The sequence below is a fragment of the Montipora foliosa genome, chromosome 4 (genome assembly GCF_036669935.1).
Source record: "Montipora foliosa isolate CH-2021 chromosome 4, ASM3666993v2, whole genome shotgun sequence".
Lineage (NCBI taxonomy): Eukaryota > Metazoa > Cnidaria > Anthozoa > Scleractinia > Acroporidae > Montipora > Montipora foliosa.
Genome location: NC_090872.1, coordinates 20,166,099 through 20,190,186, shown reverse-complemented (window position 1 = coordinate 20,190,186; position 24,088 = coordinate 20,166,099). Strand labels below are relative to the sequence as shown.

At 38.9% G+C, this 24,088-nt stretch overlaps 1 protein-coding gene across 1 annotated transcript; it reads left to right on the top strand.

The window, feature by feature from the left end:
- The first annotated feature begins 1,516 nt into the window (after window positions 1–1,516).
- LOC138000226 (uncharacterized) lies at window positions 1,517–23,406 on the top strand. The gene is made up of 9 exons (XM_068846483.1): window positions 1,517–1,691; window positions 2,070–2,192; window positions 9,391–10,099; window positions 11,703–11,930; window positions 13,025–13,123; window positions 13,201–13,307; window positions 13,432–13,450; window positions 14,980–15,279; window positions 20,364–23,406. Exons 2-9 carry the CDS (start codon window positions 2,139–2,141, stop codon window positions 20,654–20,656), a joined length of 1,809 nt encoding a protein of 602 aa, XP_068702584.1. The 5' UTR covers window positions 1,517–1,691; window positions 2,070–2,138; the 3' UTR covers window positions 20,657–23,406.
- The last annotated feature ends 682 nt before the right edge of the window (window positions 23,407–24,088 follow it).

The window sequence follows — 24,088 nt, the reverse complement described above, 5'->3', positions numbered from 1 at the left end:
TATCCGCCAAAAATCGTTGTGTGGTCCCGCAGTGGAGTTGAAGTGATAGGAAATTTATCTGGGCTTAAGGCTGTGATGTTTTTATGGCGATTCGGACCGTTGGTTCGTGATGCGAGAGCAATTTGTGGGACGAGATCGCCGCGAGTCACCAGCCTTTCTTCTCTTTATGAGGGGAAATGTCAACTAACGACATCGCAAAAATTCGAAAGCCACAAACCCGTCTAAAACGGACACAAATTTGCTAAGCTTGGGCTGCCTGTGAATAGCCGGGGGCGATTTATATGTCTTTTTTCGCACCAAAAGGGGGCGATTATTCGAGGGAGGCGATTATTTCAAATATTTCTCACAGAAGGTCGTGCCTTAAATATTTTGTTTTATTATACCATTAAATAAAAAAAATAATCACATCAAATATAAACCGAACATGGGCTTTTTAGTGTTTCAAAGTTGTTTCGTTGATTATGGTAATCAATGTACAATGTCAATATCTTCGGCGTCAGAGCCTGAATCGTCGCTGATGACTTTAACTGGATCAGACTCCATTTCAGCTTCATCACCCTGCAAATGGGTCGGCGCGAGGACCTGTGACGATGTCGTTTAAAGACTGTAGCCTCTCCAACCCGGCATGAAAAAGTGAAAAAGGAAAAAGTGAAGTATATGAACGTTGTCATAGAAAAAAACTGTAAAAAAAAAAACCGGTGCTTTTGTAATCATTCAGTTGTCACGGAACAATTAAATAAAAGCTTGTTTGTTACGCAAGATGCCAATTTTTAACTTGAGAGGGAGGGGAAAAGAGAAAGAGAAAATGACGTAGGGAGGGGGAAGGGGTGATTATTCGAGGGAGGCGATTATTTTAAATATTTCAGTCAACGGGGGCCGATTAATCGAGGGACAGCAATTACTAGAGGAAATATGGTAGGCAAAAAACCTGATATCGAAGCCCATTCATTCCAGCTTAAACATAGTTGAAGAAAGAATAAAAAACGATGGCGTCCCATGAGATTCCATATTCGAACTATTGTAGCTATTATTCATTGATTATTTTAAACCAAATAAGGAACCAAGGTTAAAAGGGAATCGGAGGTTATCAAAATGACACCTCACTAATATGTACCATAAGCAAAGATTTGCCGGTTTTTTTTTTATATAAATCTTATAAATATTGTCCGTTACGCAACGAATAATGCGAGTTTGGGCTAAATGTGATTGTACCTGAACATGCGTGTCAGTAGTTTGCAAAAATCGCGTGACAAGATTGGAAGTTCTAAACACGGCACGCAAAGTGTGTTTTTTTTTTCCACCTACAATAGCACGTGCTCCAGGTGAAAATTCACACCCAAGTGAAAATAACGGCAGAGTGGAAGTTTCAGTTCCTTCGATTGCTTTACTACAACGAACAGAAGACAATGTACTTTTTATCAGTCACGCAATCTTACCTGTCATGAGGCATCACAAAGGGTCGGGGCGACACGCTTCGATTCTATTCTGATTGACTTGATGGGTACCTTGACGCAGTTCGTCAAATACAAAATTTAAGGATTTGATTGCCTCAGCAAGAAATTTGGAGGTTGGTTCTGATCAGGAGAAGGCTTCACAGTTCTTTCCTCACCCACGACTTATTTTGCGGTTGTCTCTACACAGTCAAAAGCTAAGAACTTAACGGCGGGTGCCCAGTCGCGGGATCTATTTCGGTATAATACTTTATAACTGTGTGTGGTTTATGTTTGCGTAATGTGAATTTCATAGACGTGCACGCGTGATCCAATTTACAGTTCTCGATGCGTCATATGATATACCTTATTTCCGTTGCTAAATCTCAAGCAAACGTTTCTTTGTTTTTGCAATCAATAACACAGCCCTTGCGTACACGTTTTACGCAAAAGTTATTAGCGCACACTTCTTCACATTCCAGTCAGATTGTTTAAATCCCTTTCGTCGACGTAACTTAACTTAGCGATCGCCGTTTCTAACAGAAACAGAACAGTACTTGACTGATCATGATAAAATATGAGTCCATTCGTTATTAACTGTAGTTAATTAACGTTCAGCATCTCTTGTCCGTTGTTTAGACATTAAGTACGCTTGCATCCATGATGAGTACTTGAGATACTACGACTGCCTTGAGTCAGCTGACAGACATGAGACCTACGTTTTTGTTGTCTTTATTGAGTTTTTGTGGCTGTTTGCTTCTGGTAAGTAAATTCTGTTTTACATTTAAGTTCGCAGTTAACCAAAATTGTGTTCTCTCTCTTATGACAATTCTGTAATAACATAAATTGAATTTAGTGGACTTTGCACCGGTACCTAAAATAACCTGATTGCTAGCTCTTCATGTAAGGCATTAATTTTCATAGTTGCCTTGTAAAAAAATTGTAATCCTTTTTAGGATAACGCTTATTAAAGTGCATATGACACAAATTTTTTATTAGCTTGTTCGAAAGAGCTTTCAAAATGGTGAAGAACAGCATTTACTTTATTGTGATAGCACTCTTGGCCCCGGGGGGGTACTCCTCGGAATTCTTGGTGGGGGTGTGCCGCCCGGGTCTTCAAATCCCGACCCTATTTCAGACCTAAACATGCCATTTTCCACACCCGTTTTCAGACCTGACCTCTAAAATTCATACCCGTTTTCAAACCTGCTCAAAATCCATACCCTTTGGGGCGGCATATACCTATATACCTTATATAGGGGAGTAACCCCCCCCCCCCCGGGACTCTTGGTAGCCGAGCTATTCAAGATTTTGATTTATGCAAATTGGGTGACATGTGACGTCACATAGTGGATACCAAAATTATGTAGGATCACAAAATATGAAATATCTTTGCAAATACTAAGTCTGCAGGGTTGAAAAAGTTGACCTAGGTTAAATCAAAAATAACCTGAAATCAAATTTGACCTGTAACAGATACATCACACTGTGCCATATCATGGAACTTTGTAATGAGTATAACAACTGCAAAAAGTTTCATTTCTATACAGAAAACGTCTTCATAGATATTCCATTTTTTGTGATTTTACATCATCTCATGTCCACTGCCTCATGCCTTATATGCAATGGGTTCTGGGATCACCAGGGGGCACACATTACAATTTGTTGTGAGAAAATGTATGGTGGAGAGTTATTTCACGTCCAAAAAATGATTTTGGAGAGAGATCAACGCTTTTTTCGACACAGTTTTATTAGAAATCGATTTGGGCAATGTTGACACGTAGCAAATGAAAGTTTTTAGTTTTTGTTTAAATAACCATGAAATATGAGACAAAATTTGCTAATTAACTTCCTTGCTTGCATAAAATTTGTTGTGAAATGGTCTCAGAGCATTACAAAATGAGGAATAAATCTGGAGGAAATGACTCAGTAAAGCCTTTTCAGTTGTATTTACGTGTGTATGGGCTGGCTTTTGGCCTCTTTCTAAACTTAGCAATTCAAATAATATTGGAGATATGCCCAGTGGCGATCATTGTGCTGTGCGGGGTTGTGACAACAATCGAAGGTACCCAGAGAAGCAAAAGATTCTTCCTCACGTTGGAATATTTAGATTTTACTCACCCAGGAATAACAATGATGTTTGTCATGGGCTAGAGGTATTAATAGTGACCGATTCAAGGTTTCGATGAGTACAAAGGTCTGTTGAAATAATTTTGTACAAGGTTACAGAACCTCTGAATGTACTACACCAACTTTGTACATAAGAGAGTACGATTGTGGGAGTACTAAAACCTCAAAGACCTGCTCCAAAGATCAGATCTACAGAGAACTAGTATATAAAGATGACTCTTTTGTATTGGACGAAGTCATAGTGGAGCTTGACAAGTTTGCTTAGATCCAGTGACTTTACATGTAGATGGTGGTTTGACAGAAAAAAAGGTTTGTTTACATGTAACAGCTGGGGCATATCAGATATGAATTCCCATTGTTATCTAAGTCCATTGAAACAGAGATTCTATGGAAAAGGAGCATTAAAACAGCTGCCTCGAGGCAGAAAAAGATTGAAATGGTTTGCTTGAGCAGAATCATTGTGCTACATTAAAGTGATTGGACTCTTAATACAGAGCTGAGTATGTAGAAAATTGTAGTGGCTCGAAAACCGTTGGAATTTTCTCAATCAAACAAAGTTTCCTCATGTTTCTCATCACTCATTTCGTCCCTCCAAAGAGCAATAGCTCTGTAAAAAGAATTTCCATCTCCTCTGACAACGACTTCTCTCCTTTTAGGAGGTATATTTCCAGAAGCCATAATTCGTTTATGCAAGACGTAACTAATAAGAAAACAGCCTAGACACACGTAAACACAACTAAAAGGGATTTACTGTGTTATTTCCTCCAGATTTGTACCTAATTTTGTAATATTTCGAGACCATGACGAGATGTTAATTTCACAATAAACAGCAACTAGACCCTCCCTGAGGGTACACTGGGTTGCCTGTGGTACCTGCACCGTTCCAGACAATTTTTTCAAGTTGGGGGGTCATTAAGACCATTTAAGGGGTCACCCAGAAGTCATACCAGCAGAGGCCCTTTGGCTCACACGTTCGTACTACGAAAAAATCTGTCCTTGCGTAATATGTAGCTCTAACAGTGCACGATATTGTTTTGGTATTGTCTATCATTGTAGTGCCATGGTAGAAGCCTTGGGTAAATAGCCTGAGAAGACATGTGGTTACTAGCAAAGTACTGAACCCAGAAAGATTGAAGAAAATAAATGGGAAGTGAGAAACATTGGCTTCTGGGCTGACATGTTGATAAACTTCTTTTCACCACAAGTTTAAGCGTGCCCTCTGAGCATCTGACAGCATTGTAATTCTAAAGTTTACTAAAGTTAAACACAGTTTTCAGAAAGAGCAGAAGGAAGTTTCCAGGATGGCCACTCGAGAATAACATATTTACGACATGAAAACAACATTAATTTTGAATCGTGAATATAGAATATAAACAGTTACGATCAGCGACAAACATTTTGGGAGATTTTTGCTACGTTCAATTTTGTTATTGTACGTTTTGGCTGCACAAATAAATCGCAAAATCGAAAGTGACATCGCCGGAATTCATCAGCGGGCGCCGTGATTACTAGGAAGTTACCGCGGCATGTTTACTTGCCAAACAGTGAAGCATCTGTGTCAAATGATAGCAAGATACAGGGTTTTTGTAAGTTTCTTTTTCTGTCAAGTGTTATAAAGTTTGACAATAAATGAGCGAATTCAAAACAAAGATCACAATCGCCCACCATTGTTTCTGCAAACTCTCCAAGATGAGGTTATTTATCACCAGGTAATTCCATCATTTTGGAAATAGCAGCTACTTTATTATTCACCGGCGTCACAATTTTTTGCTGATTTTGGGGCTCATTTTGTTGAAACTCAAGCACGCTTCCAACAGACCTGTTTATTTTCATGAAACCTTTCCTGCTTACAGAGTTATACTAAAAATATCCTCCCGTATCACGTTTCAACCTTAAGCTCGAAAATTCAATACACAACATGATATTATAATTCACAAAGGCAGAAAATATCACAGAATCCTTTTCCAGCGAAACATTTTATTGAAACAAACAACATATATAAGATGCACTAAAACGCCATTCGCGTTGCAATGACTTTCCGTTGCTGGTTAACGAGAATAACAAACTCACGAGGCAGAATGTATATTTATTACTGGGTTGCCCTATGGCATTCCCAGTCGGAAAACAGGTAGATTTCTCCGTTTTATTTATTTTATTTATTTTACTATTTTTATTATTTTTTATTTTTTTCCATGTCGGTAAAAGTCTTGCCTGTCACTCCCCTGCTAAGTGGTGTCTTTGTGCATAGAGCCCTGCTGCGCGTATTTTCTTAGGATCGAGAGGGTAGTGGGAAATGCGTAGATTTCTCTGGTGGACACATTATAACGATTAACTTAACCGGCAATGGCGTCGAAAGTCATGTAGCTCGAATGGCGTTTTAGTAGATCTTTGAACAAAATATACCCTTATGAAGCTCAATAATGGCAAATCAATTGGATACTGAACAAGACAGGCGACAGCATCAACAACAATCTGTTGCCCAAGTGTGCTGTCATGTAGAACACTGAAGATTTGCAGGGCAGCGATGATAGTGAATTCAAAGACTAGACCAGGTGGATTGAATGGAATTTCAAACGTTAAAATTGCTGAAAAGGTAAGATTATTGTCGAAGCGATCAGCCGCAATTGCGTGTCTTCACCACATGTTCCTTTGATCTCACATTATTGTGTTTTCCGTCAAAATATTCGCTTGTTTTTGCTTTCGCTTGAACATATTTACCTTTATTACATGTCCAGTGAATAGTTTTATCCTCTGGGATGAATTTTAGGTCGAAAAATCGGTTATTTATGTTGGGGTTTCAGTGTGAAAGTACAAACGGCTACTAACACTCTTTTAACTCTTTTTTCATTATTATTTTATTAACGCGCAGTCTGCAGTCTGCGTTTTACACTTACCGGTTATTTGGGTGGTTTTTGGCAACAGAGGTTAATTATTCGTAATGCGATCGCTTCCGTTGCCGTTAGCAATGCGTCGCAAATTTGACACTTTCATCGCATTATCACATTACGCATTGAATTCACGTCATCTATTATTCCTAAAAATCTAAAAATATTCGTGCCTCATCAGTTTTCAGTCGAATTTATGTCCAAGAAAGCAGGTAAATTGCAGAAAATTTTAGTTTTGCATCCAAAAATTCGTATTCAACGCTAAAATGACCAAATTTTGCCTGGAAAACATATTTTACTGTTATTTTTCTTAAATTTTTTCCTTCAACTTTCGCTTTTATAAAATATTTCAGTTGTCTGTAAATAAGTTATATGCTGTTGGAAAGCTTATTTTCTTAGCTTTAAAATGATGTATTTTTTTCCCCCTTACTTTAAATATTTTTTGAGCAAAAAAAAACATTTTTTGGCGATGGCTGATTTACCGCGGTTTTCTCGTGGTTGGGAAAGTAGGAAAAAGAGTTAGGCCGGTAGCCAGGTTTTTAACCTCAGAAAAGGATCTGTTTCGTCGTGCGAACGTGCATGTGAGGACCTGTGAGCCAAAGGGCCTCTGCTGGTATGACTTCAGGGTGACCCCTTAATAACTTCTTACTAACCGAGTGCGAGGGCCGTACTGCCAGGAAATATTGGCTCGCTCTGTAAAAAAACGACCCAGGGCCAATATTCCCCAGTACGGATCGAGCTAGCTCAGTTAGTAAGTAGATTATTATATGGTTTTTTAATTACCTTTTGCTTTGTTTTTGCAAGCCCTTAATCGGCCCGTGAGCTAGTCACAATTAGCCAATCAGAGCGCGCGTTATATCGGCTACAAACCCCAACTTGAAAAAAATTGCCTGGAACGCTGCACGTACCACAGGCAACCCAGTGTACCCGCACGGAGGGTCTAGTATTTAATTAAGTTAGCACAACACAAAAACGCTATCCTCATTTTGACACGAAAATGCTTTACTATTGCCATAAAAACTATCCAGTTAAGCTCGCATACTATAAAACATGATGAATTCATAAAGGCCACCTTTTCCAGCGAACAATTTTTTGAAACAAACAACATATTTGCTCTTAGAGGCGAAAACCTCTTGCTATTTCATTGCGTGGGTGAAGACAAGAAACTCAATCATGTCAAATTACCATGTACTTCAGGTTCAAACCCTTTCCTGAAGAACATTTTCCTTGAATAACAAGAAAATGCTTTACTATTGCCATAAAAACTATCCAGCACACATAAAATAAAACATGATGAATTCATAAAGGCCAACTTTTCCAGCGAACAATTTTTTGAAACAAACAACATATTTGCTATTATTGCGTGCGTGAAGAGAAAAAACTCAATCGTGTCAAATATGCGCAATATTACAACAAACTAAAATTTCAGGATCAAACCGTTTCCATGAAGAACCGTTTCCTTGAATAATGAAGCACAAAATAGACGACAAGCTTTCTTTCAAATAATTCTTGGCTGTCACATTACCTGAAGACTGTGCAGAGTTGATCACAGATCCACTTAAGGTGTTCGATTCGTTCCGTCTTTGTTGAACCCATAAGTTACCAGAGAATTTTCCATTTGGTTTCAGTGTTCTACATAACAGCACACTTGGTAAATATTATTTTAGAAATGCAGCTCGCTTTGATTTCTGCTCGACGGGCGACAGATTGTTGTCGAAGTCCATTACTCGTCGCTTTTGAGATTCCAGGTGTTGGTTTTCACCGCCTGCGTAGTTTATCCAACTGACTTGTTTAAGGATCCAGTAAAACGCCATTCGCGTTACATGACTTTCGACGCCATTGCAGGCTAAGTTAATTATTCTACTGTGTCCACCAGAAAAATCTACGCAGTTCCACTACCCTCTGGATCCTAAGAAAATACGCGCAGAAGGCTCTATGCACAAAGATACCACTTACCAGGGGAGTGACAGGCAAGACTTTTACCGACACAGAAGAAAAAAAAATAATAACACCAAACAAATGCCCTCCATTTCTAGACTGGGATTGCCATACGGCAACCCAGTAATAAACCTTACGGATCCTCACCCGAGCAAAGTTAACCGGAGTAAATTTTATCTCATATTTCACGGTTATTCAAACAAAACTTACATTTGCCACGTATCAACATTGCCCAAATCGATTTTCGGATAAATCTGTGTCGAAAAAAGCATTGATCTCTCTGTAAAATCATTTTGTTGGACGTCGAAATAAGTTTCCGCCATACATTTTCTTATAGCCCCTGGCAATCCCAGAACCCTTTCCTTATAAACTCAATCATTCCTCGAGGAGTTGATCAAGTGGACGAACAAGTGGACGTTCACGATAGCCGCCATGTTGGATTTGCTATTATCATGCAAATTAGCTACACACTTCTGATGGGGCAAACAACACAAGTTCGAAAGGTTATAGCCAACATCTTAGCCACACAGATGATTTGTTTCATGTTCATTGAATGTTTATCACCTAAGTAGTAAAACGGAATGCTTGCACAAGTTACTTCGATTTTTTTTTACTGAAAAACTAGCAGATAACAAAGTAGAAAGTCAAAATGTCGGAGGCAATCAAAAGATATAAAATTATTATAAAAGGTACCTAATTCTAAATTCTAAAATGTACTTTTAGCAATGTTAATTCCATATTTCGACAGGCCGATTTTCCGCAATTTGCCTTTATTCCAATGTTTGCCCCCAAGCATAACACATGGCTAATTTGCATAACAATTTGAAAACCAACATGGCCGCTATCGTGAATAACACGTTACCATGGAAGTTTACTTCAATTTATTGGTGCTAATCAGGTTTTGAACAACTTCTCAGATTACAATCTAATTTATTTTAATTCAATGCAAATTATATGCATTAGAAAATAAGCTGTTACCCGACCAAGTTTATTCTTTTCTTTGTTAGGGTTTGATTAACAGCCTTCCACATTGTGGGCCGAATGTTTTTTATGTCACCTGGCCAAATGGTACCTTTAAAAGATGCTTACATTGTTCACTGTGCCACCCTGGTTGGGGATTGTACCCAAATTGTGGAGAACAAATAACATATCCACCGACTGACATTCACTGCAAAAAATGTGTCCATGGAAAGACATTTTCAGAGGCGTATGATTACAGCGGGTGCAAATCATGTCATATCTGTGCAGAGAATGAAATAGTCACCAAGAATTGCACCCGTTACTCTGACACAGTTTGCAATGGGAATTGTATCCGAGGTTATTTCTACCGCAGTTTAACTCGTGACTGCAAAAAGTGTTCTTACTGTTGTAACGATGGCAAGGATGAAGAACAGCAGGAATGCATCGCCCAGGGATTAAAAGCTGCTCATCGATATTGTGCTCCAAGACCAGATAAAAGATGTGGACCAGCTCCAACATCACTGGCTACAACAACAATTACCAAGAGTTCAGCCAAACAACTTAATGCACGTCCCAAAGACCAAAAGCAAGTTACAATTGCCTTGATATTGTCATGTGTTGGAATTGGCATACTTCTTGTAGGTTTTGTATTTGGTGGAATACACATTCAGCGAAGAAGAATCAAACGAAGGAATGAGAGATTAACTAATGCAGAAAATGGTGCTGTAAACATGCCAACAAATGAAGACAGCCAAAGTGAGTTTTGGGTTGTGCACAGTGTACCTCACATGCTATACAGTACCGTTCAGAAATACGTTAACCAAAAAGATGCACATAATACGCGTATATCTATACGCGTATGTGCGTATAACCATACGCACATACATATCCTGCTGAGCCAAACATAAAAAGTGAAATCTCAATGAGGAAACTTCATGCTCTTTTCACCAAAGACAGCGTCAACTTCACATACTGTCGGCTATTTAAGTGCCATTTGAAAAACATAACGAATGTTAATTGCAAACAGAATGATATCTTGCCCGGAGGTAGAGAATTTAATTGTTTAAGCAGTATCTGACACTTGCAGACTGCAGACTGCAGACTAACCCTAACCTAACCCTAACTTGTAGTTATTGAAAGCTAACCCTTTTAAATGGGAGCTTAGACTTAAATACTGTTCAGTGTAGGCAACCTGCAGTCTGCAGTCTGCAGTCTGCATTTGCCATACATCTTAGAGCGCCGCTCACCGCCTCTGTTGAAAGGCGCAGAGTCACAAGCCAGACAACGTGTCGCGATGAGCTGGATAGCGGTTGTTTTACCGGTCGAATAAGGCCAAAGTATCACAGAGAACCAACTTTGCTTAGCGGTGATTTAATCGACAATATTCGAACGTAAACTGAAACACAATGTAATCAATAAACTAATCAGTAAGTGCTAAAGAAATAAACAGTAGGAATCGCATATGAACAATATCGGACATTCCGATCATAACTTTGATGAAACAGATGTTTCTTGGGAGTGCCACTATGATATTGAAACGTGAAAAAGAATGACTTAAGATGCACAAATCCTATAGAAGAACTATATAAAACAGAATCCTAAACTACAAGGAATGAAAATTACAGAAAGTCTCGCAAATGAAGGAAACAAAATAGAACCTTAAAACTGAGGTGTGGCACGTGTAAAACTAAAGCAAATAAACCTACATAAACCGCAATTTTATTAAGTCAAAATACTACACTGTAACCTTTCTTTAAGGACTAACATATTTATAAACGTTTCACTAATACATCGGTTTCCGCTTGCACTGCACAGTCAAAGGTAACTTTCTGCTAAATTATTATAAGCGCTGACAAGCTCCACACTACACACACGCAGGGTAACTAAAAACTAAGCTAAGACAAAGTCCACAAGAAGCGTAAAAACTCCAAGGTGTTAACCTAATGACATAAAGGGCGAAAGGAAACTTAATTAGTGAATTGAAAAGGAATCAAATATAACAATTAAACTGAAAAGGAAAGCCTTCAATATAGTGTTCATTACACATCTGGGCCCGGTTTTTCGAAAGCCGATTAACTTAATCCAGGATTAGTGTAAACTTTTGTCTCATGTTTTCAACTTTTTGGTGAAGGTTTCTTTTCAATTGCTTATTTTTGTTTTTCAAGTTTGACTTCCTCCGATGTAATGTTTTGCCGAATATCAGCGTTGAACAGAATTTGGAAGCACAGAAATAAACTCCTTGGTTAATTTTTAATCTAGGATTAGCGTTAATCAGCTGTTGAACAACTGGGCCCTGTTGTCTAAGAGGTTGAAAATATGAACTTTGAGTATTTTGACTTCTCAAACATTTTATCCCTAGGAATGAAGGATCAATATGCGGGACAAAAGATGGTACGTGTGCCAAGATTAGAAGGAGTAAAACAAAATGAAGGTTTTGAGTCCAGCAATTCCACACCACAAGGATCCTGCAAGGCTACACCTACTCACACTGATGATGAATTTGACGAATCTCTGGTTGTAAACGTTAAAACCCACAAGCGTCTATGGAAGCGACAGAACAGCAAGGAGGAGAAAAAAGAGAAGAACGGTAAATACAAGCTATTATGACAAAATTAATAATATCTTGTTGCAAGCGTGGCCACAGTTCTTGGTTGATAAGACAAACTTAAAGTAAAAACACATCTCAGTTTTATTTCAACACACAGATTTCTTCCACAACGTTCACCATGATGTGGGCTGATGCAATATGGTGCAATCAGCCGCAACCTAGTGTTACAGGCTCATACATATACCTCCCGTAACTAACTTCCGGTTACAAGTTAGAAGTAGATTGTATCCAACATATCGCTCAGGTTGCAATGATTGGCCAATTAAGCTGGTTATATTTCAGTACAGTACAGCTTGCTTGACTTCCTGATGCAATTTCCTGCTTAATCCATTTACAAAGAGGTTAATATTATTACCACCACGCCATCCTTGTTTTCTTGGTCCTTACTCTAGCCCAGGGTACTGGGATTGAAAAATGGGGGGTCGTAACTTATGGTACAGTCCTAAATATTTTTGTTTTCAGACATATTTATAACTAGTCTGCTTACCAGTCTGATCTGTTCATTACTACAAATTAGTCTACGTATTTTCCTATGGTATTTCTTGCTTTTTCGTCACCACTATTCAGCCCATTTCCAGGTGCTCATGCTTGCTCTTTCCTCCGCTGCTCATCATTACAGTTTCGTCTACTTATGCTGGCTCTTTCTTGCTCTCTCTCTGGCTCTTTTTCTTTCTCTCTTTCTTTGTTTGTCACTAATATTTCGCCTGTTTTCTCTTGCTCTCAGTCACTCTCTTTTGCTTACTCGTCGCCTGCTTACTGTTATGTCTTTTTTCCTCTCCCTCTTTCTCTAGATCTTCTTTCCTTGTTGTGCGAGACATTAAAAAATACTTACGGGTACTTTGTTTTCCTAGTTGTCTTCAAAATTTTGTTTTGTTTTACGAAAACTCAGTGTTAAATTAATGCAGTTTGTTAACCCTCACACACTTGAGGCATTCAAAAAAGATGGTACTTTAAACGAGCCAAAGCAAAAGTCAAAGTCACAGCAAATATCACCTGTAAGTTGAGAATGATATCAAATTAAAGTAAACCTAAAAAATGACTGAAATTTGTTTTCTGTTTGAACTGTGTTGCAGTAAATGACAGTAAGACAGAGAGCCTTTTCGGTTCTGCACAGGACAACAATGCTCTGTCTTCAACTTCTGAAAGCTGTGATGGACAGCCAGGCAGAAAAGGTATGTAATGGCTAATTTTTAAGTGCATACTTGATTACAGTATAAAGATACATAATGAGCAATTGTCGTTTTTTCAGGAGCAGAGGGTAGACATGAGAGAAAACGTTCCAGAAGTGGCTCAATACAAGAGGCAATTGCCCGCACATTGTCTAAGGAGCAAGCATACCAGGTTTTGCCAGATGAGGTAAAATTGTAAAAAAATTGTTACTGTTAGAAGTTAAACTATTGCATTATTTCAGTTTCATTGGTGTCACTCTTCACATTTTAACAATTTTTATCATTTCTTTAACTTTTTTATTGTTTGAAAGGATCCAGATCAACCACAAGGTAAGACATTGTTATTTATGAAGTCAGTAAGTATTCATGTTTATAAAAGCCATTTCTCCTAAAAAGGAGTGCACTGTTATAAATACAGTAGTGTTGTTGGAAGGTGGTGTTGCATTGCATTGCATAATTATTAACTTAATTATCTGGTAAGTTGCCTTTGGAAGGCAAATTGTACAAACAATCTTTTGTGCACCATACCTTGCAATAGTCAAGACTTCAAACAACAAGTTCTCACAACTGTTAATGAAGCCAAGTCACATTCTACTTGTCATCAGCGGCACCCGACTTAGGGGGAGGAGAGGGCCACCATCCCCCTTTTTTGTCTGTATTTAAAGAGCTTCTGTAACCAACCGACTTTCAAGTGGTACAGTGTACATCAGGCGGTTTTTACTTTAGATGATGATTACCGGTAGTTCAGTTTTAGAGCTTTTCTTATTTTAAATACATCTTGACTAACTTGAATTTTTCGGATAGAGGGCATGTGGTCCAGGGGGAGGGGGTGGGTGCCCTCTTGCCGCAATTTCTATGGCCTCTCTTTCTGGAATTTCTGGATCCGCCCCTGGTTATGATGAGTTTACATTAAGCTTTGAACTGCCATCATAAATAGAACTAGAAAAAACATGGATTGCAAACATGGCAATACTGAAATTCTCAGTGAAAATGTATTTGTGAACCAAACCATGACCTCGGCTCATTATTTTCCTCAATGTATTGGAACAGCCAACAATTATTATGGATTAAATGGTCAAGGAAGATTTGGAGGTCTAAATATACTGAATCATCATCCAAAAGTAAATCGAATTCAGTGCTTTTCTAATAATGCATTATTTTGAAAGTTATAAAGTTTTGAAAATACCCAATAAACCCATATCAGTAATATAATAATTATTAGTAATATCTCCCAACTAGTGGACTAATGCAAATGCTGCATTTTGATTGGCTACGCTACCAGAGGACTATTAGTAATAGTCCTTAAGTAGCAAAAAGTGTGATGCTTTCTTTCGTCTTATTCCCAAATAAATAATTATTAATATATTGTCAGCTTGCGTTTGCTAACTTTATTATTGCCTTTTATGTCCGACTAGTTAGGTGATACTAAAACAATTAGACCCTCGATCACCTCCAAGGGCCACGGGTCAATAGCCCATTCGGCTTTGCGTCATGGGCTTAATTATTTGCTCCAGTTCACTGAAACTTTTAACAAATTGAAAATAGGAGTTGAAAATACATTTGCTGCATCCCTAGACTGCAATCCTTAATTAGGGGTTGACTTAATTGTGTCTGGCATCTTCCACTTAACAGTGCCTCTTCTTGTCTCCTTTCAAGGCACAATGTTGTTTCAAGTTTTGAGACCTCATGCAACTGTTCATTGTTTTGGGCTCCGATGTAACAGGTTACCACTACTGTGATTCCCTTTGGTGTATCATATGCTCAAAATTTTGTGGAAACAGCAAATTAGTAACTGAACAAAAAGCTGATACAGACTAAAAAATTTGCTTAGAGAAGGGTATATTTCCTTTTAATTCAAGGTGAATCATGCCCTTCATTAACCATTGTGGAACATCCAAACACACAAAAGCAGGCAGAAGGTTCTCGAGTGGAATTGAAGTGCATAGTAAAGGGAGGGACTAAGGTGACTTATCAATGGTTTAAAGATGGAGAAGAATTACCAGAAGAAAAGAGCTCTAGCCTTATCCTTCATCCACTCAAGGTGCAAAACTTTGGCTTCTATAAATGTGAAGTGAGAAGCTGTGATGCAGGCCAACATAATTCATCTTTTATTGCATCGAATGTAGCAGAACTTGATGTTGCACCATCTGCTGGAAGGGGTGAGTTGATACACAATTGTGTATTTAAAGTAATCCACCAAAGCCTGCATGGAAGTGGAAGCGGGGTTTTTAGATAATAGTGGTCTGATATAAATACTGTGTGTAACTTTTTGCTCTTGTTAGCACCACACCGCTCAAACTTTTTAACTCTACCTCAGGGTTTTCAATAAAATTTGAAGTAGGCAGATGGTAGAAGAGTAGTAGGTGGCTGTTACAATTAAGGGGCCATAAGGCCTGTCTAGGGGGGTCTGGGGGCATGCCCCCCCAGAAAATTTTTAAATCTAGAAGCTCGGAAATGCCATTTCCAGCATTCTAGGTACCAAAATGAGTACAACAGACGATGAATATTTCTTAACATCAAAAACAACTTTTTTAATTTTTCTACACCACTAATAGACTAGAATGGAGGATTTGTTTATAATATGTATTATCATATTGAATATTATTTTTTTAACAACAGCAACTATTATTTTAATCATTTAAAAGCCTATGATTTAAATGAACTGAAAACAAACAGTGGTAGCTTGTGAATATAAATAATTGTTTTCAGTTGAGTTATGGTACATGATTTTTACCAGTAAGCTGTAGCTGATACTTCATGAAATTGTGTTTAGTCATGTTCTGAGAAATTGGCTGCCTGGAAATACACATCAGTGTAACACTTACTAACACATTCACTAGGGGGTTAATAAGAAAATCTCATCAAGTCGTAGACAGTGTCATCGAAATCAGAATGATAATCAGGGTCACCATCTGAGCTTTCAGGCTGGGGTAGGTTCATTGCCTTCAAAGCTGCATTCACCTCCTCCTCTAGGATGCCAATTTGATGATCTTCAATGTCTTCATCCTCTGATGTGGATAGGATAGGTGTGGAGGGAGGATCGAAATCAGCTTGCACTGAAGCATCAGAAAATGTGACTCTCCCAGCTTCTCTTCGTTTGGCGATTTTTCTTCTTGGCTTGATTCTTATCCACTCTTCGACAGTGGCTTGAATTAGTTGGTCAGATTCCTTCACTGCAGGTCCATTCAATGTGATGTGTAGCAAAGCACCAAGCATGTCATTCTTTAATCTACTTCTCATTCGTGTCTTAATCCTCTTTACTGCTGACGCCCCTCTCTCCGTTTACAAGTTCATTTTGTCTTTTTAATCTATGAGCTTGTGTTGTTTTTTTTTTTTTTGTCTAGTACGAGAGTAAAAACGTATTTAGGTAACACTCCAAATCGTCGAACTTGGACGTTTGTGGTCCGGGCAGACACGGCAGAATTTACAGTAAATATGGGAAGAGTCGGGAGTTTGATGCATAGCAAAAGATGTTGATGATCAAATTTGAAGGGTACAGCTTAGACGAGAAGCGAGAAATCGTACTTTTCGTTTTTTATACAAATGCTTCTAAATTTTCCGTGAACTGCGGATCGGTTTCATAGATAAATATATGAAAAGTAAAACTTAATTTGCGGCCTTTTCAGTGAGACCAGACTTCTCAAATTTAATAAGTTAACCTTTTTAGCTAGTATCTTTAGTTTGTAATTCATGGAAATTTCAGAATGTCGACCTTTCTTAACGAGCATCAAACTCCCGACTTTTCCCATACATTACTGTAAGTTTGGAGGCGGGGTTCGATCCCCCGGCGAAGTTGGCGTGCTGGTTGCACCCTCCGTTTGGGCGTACCCTCACCCTCATACGGTGTGGGATTAGATGTTATGTCCAGAAGCCATTGCACTTACCCTACTGGGGGGCTGTCTGTTCGCCTTAAACACAAAACATTACTGTAAGTTTTGGCGTGCAAGACGGCGTCCGAAATCGTGAAAAGGTCTATCGCACACACTGGATCACGCACCTTATAACATCCACACTTTTAACTACAGTTTTATAACGATCCACAAAAATTGCTTATTGTTGAGCGGACCTTGACAGAACTGAAATGATGTGATCACGGGTTTCGACAAAACACTGACCCCCGGTCAACTGACCCCCTTACTGACCCCCTACTGACCCCCTATAAAATCAATGGGAAAATGAATACTGCTTACTTAAGCCTCAACAACCCTTTTTAAACAGCATTGTTCAACAGTATTTAAGTCTAAGCACCCATTTTAAAAAGGTTAGCTTACATGAAGTAATCGGCCATCACAACAATAATCGAAAACTAACCTTTTTAAAATGGGTGCTTAGACTTAAATACTGTTGAACAATGCCGTTTAAAAAGGGTTGTTGAGGCTTAAGTAAGCAGTATTCATTTTCCCATTGATTTTATAGTGGGTCAGTAGGGGGGTCAGTAAGGGGGTCAGTTGACCGGGGGTCAGTGTTTTGTCGAAACCCTGTGATCACAGCTTAACCGAAAAAGAACGGACAGAACGAAAACGAAATTGAGAATGGCAAAAGTTGCACGGTTCATACGAAATTTATTCAGTTCTTAGGATTTGTGTTGACTCGCAGTCTTTCAAGTCTATATAAACAGAAAATCAAATACATTTTATGCTCACTCACCTGCATCTGGAAGCGGCCGTGCTTTCTTCGAAAAATATGTATGGGTTATTGACCAAGCGTGAGGTCAAGATGACTGGATATTGGCCAAGTTCTTTTTTTGCGTGTTTATGGACCGAGACGAAGTCGAGGTCCATAAACACGCAAAAAAAGAACGAGGCCAATATCCAGTCATCTTGACCGAACAATCTTGGTCAATAAAGGATTTATTATATGACTTAAAACACCAAAAAATGATCTTTGATCTTGCGGGACCAAGCGAGAAATCCCGAGCGCGATTTGGTTGATCTTGCCCGCTCACGGAGCTAGCTCCGTGAGCGGGCAAGATCAACCAAATCGCGCGCTCTGATTGGCTACCCGAGCGGGCAAGATGGAGCGATACTGCCCGCTCGGGATTTCTCGCTTGGTCCCGCAAGATCAAAGATCATTTTTTGGTGTTTTAAGTCATATAATAAATCCTTTATTGACCAAACTTGTTTGGTCAAGATGGCTGGATATTGGCCTCGTTCTTTTTTTGCCTGTTTATTGACCTCGACTTCGTCTCGGTCCATAAAAACGCAAAAAAAGAACTTGGCCAATATCCAGCCATCTTGACCTCACGCTTGGTCAATAACCCATACATACTAGGATTTCCATCGCCCGCGGCGCGCTTTCTCTCAGCCATTGTTTTTTTTTTTTAAGCACGCGAAAACCGGAAGAGATAACAGCGTGTAATCGAGGAATATTTGCCACCAGTCCTTCTCGCCTCTGTAATCAACATGGCGGACTGCGAATGCCAAAGTGTCGATCGGCGTTGATATACATTGAAAAGTTTCAAAAGACAAAACAAACCATCCATCCAGCGTAATAGTATGCAAAATGCATTTTTAAAAAAATGCTTAAATCGAAAGGACAATTTCATTTGAGTTCGGCACGGCAGTAGCACGACGTTTGGAGCAGGCCTTAATGTTCATCACCATCACTTCACTTAACCATTGTGATTGGTTGAGAACCACCTTTTCGTATTTATGGCTTGTGCTACCTTTCTGTACATCGGGTTTGACTGTAAAATTCACAAGTATTACTGTACTTTATTCACACGAAAAGTAGAAGTAATAACCACATCAATGCGCGCTATAACGTGCTGTTAAAAAGAAGTTAAAGTGAACCCAGAAATGATCCACATCTCAGCCTTGATGCCAATGTTACACGATTCCTTTTTATTTTCTTCAATCTTTCTTTGTTTAATATTTTACGAGTAACCACGTGTTCTTTCATGGGGCTATTTACGTTGCATCGTTTCCACAGAAACGATGTGCAACAATTTTGAGCACAACTTACCTTCTTAAATCAAACAGATCGCCTTTTGTACTTAATGTGATTCAAAGGTTGGCCAAGGGCGCAGTCTTTCAGTCTTGTCACACGAGTCATAGGGCGCATTCTTTTGGGAAAATTCCAGTTATTCTTATTCCGGTTTACGAATAACAGAATACACGGAAAACCAGTTACCAAAAGAACGCATCTGCCGAACTGGTCCCAAAAGAACACGATTACCGTCTATTCGGAGAATTCCTGTTCCGGAATAGCCCCAAAAGAACGCGCCCATAGTTCTCGGCGCTTATTGAAACCATCTCAAGAAGTATATGATCGTATGCTCAAAGATTTTTTCTTTCGCTGCCTTTCTGCTTTGCTTCCAAAGCGACTGTCGAACGCACTTCAATAATCCTACATTACCTCTAGCATATTATTATCAGTACGGAGGGACGGCATAATTGCAGGTTGGGTCTGTGTCAATTTACTATCCTCTAAACCTCACTGGGAGTTGCCACTGTTAATTAACATTCTTACAAATTGTTGTTGTATTTATAGCCTATGTGCCATTTTGCCGTCACAGCTTTTTTACTAGTACACGATTCATCCACTTCCACTTAACCAAACAAAATGTTCGTGACAATTTTACTACGGCACTAAGAGTCACTCATCACTCATCTTTGTAACACCGACAGTTTTATTGCTGAATAATATTGAAATGACCAATGGATATGTGCGAAAAACCTCGTTCACAGGGTCTCGAGAGAAGGGAAGAAGAGGGACCCTGGGAACGAAATACGAATTTGCGAGGCAATGTCTCAGAGCCACTTTGATTTAGGTATCGCTGCCAAGCCGGCTGCATTTTTTCTGGAGAATTCAAGCCAGTCCGCCACACCGGGAACCGCGTCCCCTGCTCTTTTCGAATAGTATACTTCATGTAAACTAAAGAAAGACGTGTTGGACAATTTAGCAATTGTCTCTTATAGACATGTGAAAAATTTATACGGCTTCAACGGGATTCGAACCCATGACCTCTGCGATGCGGGTACAATGCTCCAGAGGGGTCATGGGTTCGAATCCCCGCATCGAAGGCACCAGAATTTGTCAGGTGTCTAAAAGAGAATTGCTTAAATTGTCCAGATAAGAGCAAGATCACTTCTGTCCTTCGTTTATAACCCGCACTTATAACAGATACATTTATGTCACTCCTATGTAATCAGCTTGTCGGTGGTGTAAATAAATGCCTTAGCTGTTTATAGTTTTTTCTATTATTTATTTATTATTATTATTTTTTTTTATGGTTATCTAGAATACAGACTGCTAAAGGACGTTTTTGACCGATCAATAAATACAAAACAGAAAGTTGAAAATCAACTTTGTCAGGAGGTCAACAGGTGCAAAGCGTGGGAACAGGTTGCTTTCAAATACAAGATGGACCTTGATTCTCTTAAGATAAGCGAGAACCCAGGAGAGGAAGTTATTGCCTGCCTTAAGACAAGCAACCCGAGTTTGACTGTGTACCACTTTTGCAAGACGCTCAAGGAAGAAAATATTAGACGCCTTGATATAGTTGAGGTATTGTCGGCTTATCTTTTTTTCTAGACCACGATGGGAAAGCTAACTAGTCCGGAAAAGATGTGCGGGCATTCGGGCAAAAAAAGCGTCTTTTTCATCAAAGGTCGGATAAACCCAGCGTGCGAAAAATCACCGCGAAAAGTCTGAGAATGGAAAATGCACCTTCCTCTCGCGACTGTTTCTCGCCCTAATTTATGCTTTTTTTGTCCGCGTCGCGCTCAATCGACCTGTGTACTAACAGTACAAGGGTGGAGAGGGCGGGGTTAGGGTTAGATGTGCACTTCTACAAATAGTAGCATTATCTTGTATTCTCTGATATTTAATGACATTTGGCTTAAAGCAAGTCAACGTAGTATCATCTCTTTTTCTTCAAAGGAGTGAGAGAAGTTACTGAAACAATGGCCGTTTTTACACTAAAAAATGCGTCTGGGCGACTTTGGACAATTTAATTTAATGCGTATTTTAGTTCGTCATTTAATTCGTCCCGTATAAAGATGGGAGAGAAACGCATTATACGTCTGGACGAACTAAATCGACCAGACGTATTAGACGCCTGTAGTATAAAAACTGACAATTCCTTCATCACATTTACTGAACTGAATTTTGCTAGTATCAATTTTGAGAAATGCGGCCAAAGTTTATTGCCAACGGCAGATAACGAATTTATCGCGCGCATTTTAAGAAAGCGGACGAACTTCTTGCTTAAAAGTAGGTGTTCAAAGGTGGAATGGTTAGCTTTCTTTCTTATTCAATTTATTACTAGAGGCCGATAAATTGAACTGGAAAAACCAAGGAGCTGTAAATTAAATTTTCGACTAGAGAAAGCAAGCTTTTCTCTATATTAGATCTCTCGATCTTTGAATCGAGGGAAAAAAGATAACCCTAGGACTTAGCTGGCCTTACCGCGTGGAATCCAAAGTTCTAATTGATTGCCTGATTAAATAGCTCCTACTGTGTAAGAGATATAATGAGGAATATAATTTAAAAAGTGTTTATACTAATAGTTATTGTTCCATTTTGTTTGTTTGTTTTTTTGCCGTGTTTTTTTTTTGTTAAGTTATTGGTTTACCTTATTTATATGACATTAGAGAAGTCTTATCGTATTTAGATTTCACCATAGAGATGCGAATGATTTTTCTTTAAATTGAATTATTTATAGAAGAATTTGAATCATCCGAATGTCTGACAAAAAGGAAGGGTTTTTGCAAAAAACAAAACTCCCCTATTTGTAACGGAGATGATTTACCGAAGACAATACTGATCTCGAGAGATTGATTTTTCGCAATAACTTATTATAGTATTCTTTTCGAGTTTATATTTGTTCAGTTCTAAACTGAAAGTTTGTATTCTTATTGGACACGTGAGCACTGGGCGCCAGTCATGCAGGGGCGCGGGACACCCCGAATTTTTAGTTCCATATGCTCGTGTTGTATCGAGTATTAGCTTTAGTGTAAATGTTATTGTTGCGTTTGAGGAATAGATCGTTTGATTTCACTATTCATAACACCAAATATTACTTATAACATAGCATTTCGAGGGCCACATCAGAGTTAGATTTTGAATTGCTTACTCTTACGTACGTGATAAGTGGCCATATTGATTAGAGGAAATCATTATTTTGGAGCTCAAACATGGACGTTTATAAAACGTCATGTACAAGTCAAGTATTCAAGTTTAAAAACACCCTTTTCACAGGTTATATTTTTTCCTACTACGGATGAAAAAAAAAAGATAAGAACTCATCTCCATAGGGTCAATTTAGTTTCCAAAAGAAAAAACCATTTTAAAAACACATTTCGGGACTTGAGACTAAATTGAGATGAAAATGAGGTAAAATGGTGCCTTGCCAAACAGCTCTTATTGTTAATAACAGCAGATCGAGCTTACTCTACGTGCAGCCATACCCTACCTTCGGGGGGTAGGGTACGACTACACGTAGGCTAATCGAGCTAAGCATTTGGGCTGGTCTTTCATATACCGGATCCGAAATAATTAATAGCCATAAAACAAAAGAACAAAGCGAACATAACAATACCTTATTAACAAGGACTAAATAATCGGAATAACAATGATTCTTTCGTCCTCCACCTTTTTAGTCCGGTATATGAAAGTCTACCCAGCATTTGTTGCCACCCGCAGGCATAGCAGCTATATCACAATATCCTTGTCATGGGTGTGCAAATTGTACTTGATGCCTGAGGACTTAAAGGGGCTAGGTCACGCTATTTTAGGTAATTTTGTTTAATTTTGTTAATTATGAGCTCTAAACGTCAAATTGGCAGAGCAAGAGTATTTAATTTTCAAAATCACGGCCACATAACAACTGAGAATAATTTTCCATCAGTGTAAATGACATTTTGATATAGACTGATATAAATTTGAAAAAAGGTGGGCCGACGTTTTTCAAATTTACCCGAATTCAATCCATTTCAATCCTCTCCACTTTTGTCCATCCATGTCCCTTCTTGGCTTCCCTGTGTTTTGTTAGAGTTCTTCTATAGTTTTGAACAGTTATTTTGATATTTTAGTTAATTCTATGACCATTCGATCAGCGCTGAAATTGCCTAAAATTGCGTGACCTAGCCCTTTTAAAAAACATACGAAGAAAGTCTAGTTGTATTACAACCAACCAGCGAGATAGTTTGTGAAGTAAATTTTCTACTTTTTTTCAAAAACTGTGTCACTGTTTCTTCGAGCGTTGTTCAAATCGGTCATCGAAAGAGGACTGACGCGATTCAAACGTTTGATACCAGCATCATTTACAGTTTTACAGAGAAAATACACTGTTAGATTTGGCGCCAGAGCTGTCTGTCTATGCTGTCTGTCTGTCCACTGCAGAGCCGTCTGTCTATCCCATGTCGAATCTTCGCACCTCAGCAGTGGATCCAGATTAAGAGATAAGGGGGGTTTCGCTCTAAAAAATTCTGCTCTTTCGCGGTTTTTGGTGTTGTTGTCTACAAAAAGTGAAAGACATTTTAAAAGGGCTTTGCTTTTAACATTGGGGTGCAGGGATGGCGCAGTGGTGAGAGCACTCGCCTCCCACCAACATGGCCCGGGTTCGATTCCCAGACTCGGCGTCATATGTGGGTTGAGTTTGTTGGTTCTCTACTCTGCACCGAGAGGTTTTTCTCCGGGTACTCCGGTTTCCCATTCTCCTCAAAAACCAAAAAACTTGATTTGATTTGCGTTAACTTGTTAATTTTCAATTTATAGTGTCCTCGATTAGTGCTCTACAGCGCTAGAAGGTTTAGACACTTAAATAAAGTTCCTTTCCTTTCCTTTTTTAACATCCAAAAATAAGGCGGGGGGGGCCCTCCGGGCCCCTCCACTGGATCTGTCACTGTTAATATGACAAGCGTTTCTTTAACACGAATTTAGTTTCAAACTTGGCGGAAGAGTTTGGCGAGATAACCATGCAGCTTGAAATAATGGTGATATTCAGTTAATTTTTGGTGAACC

Bases quoted from the DNA above. Each gene is read 5' to 3' on its own strand.
- LOC138000226 (XM_068846483.1), top strand. From the start codon at position 2,139: ATGAGACCTACGTTTTTGTTGTCTTTATTGAGTTTTTGTGGCTGTTTG. The intron at 2,193-9,390 runs GTAAGTAAATTC...TTTCTTTGTTAG, and splicing joins TTTGTGGCTGTTTGCTTCTG to GGTTTGATTAACAGCCTTCC. The intron at 10,100-11,702 runs GTGAGTTTTGGG...TTTTATCCCTAG, and splicing joins AACAAATGAAGACAGCCAAA to GAATGAAGGATCAATATGCG.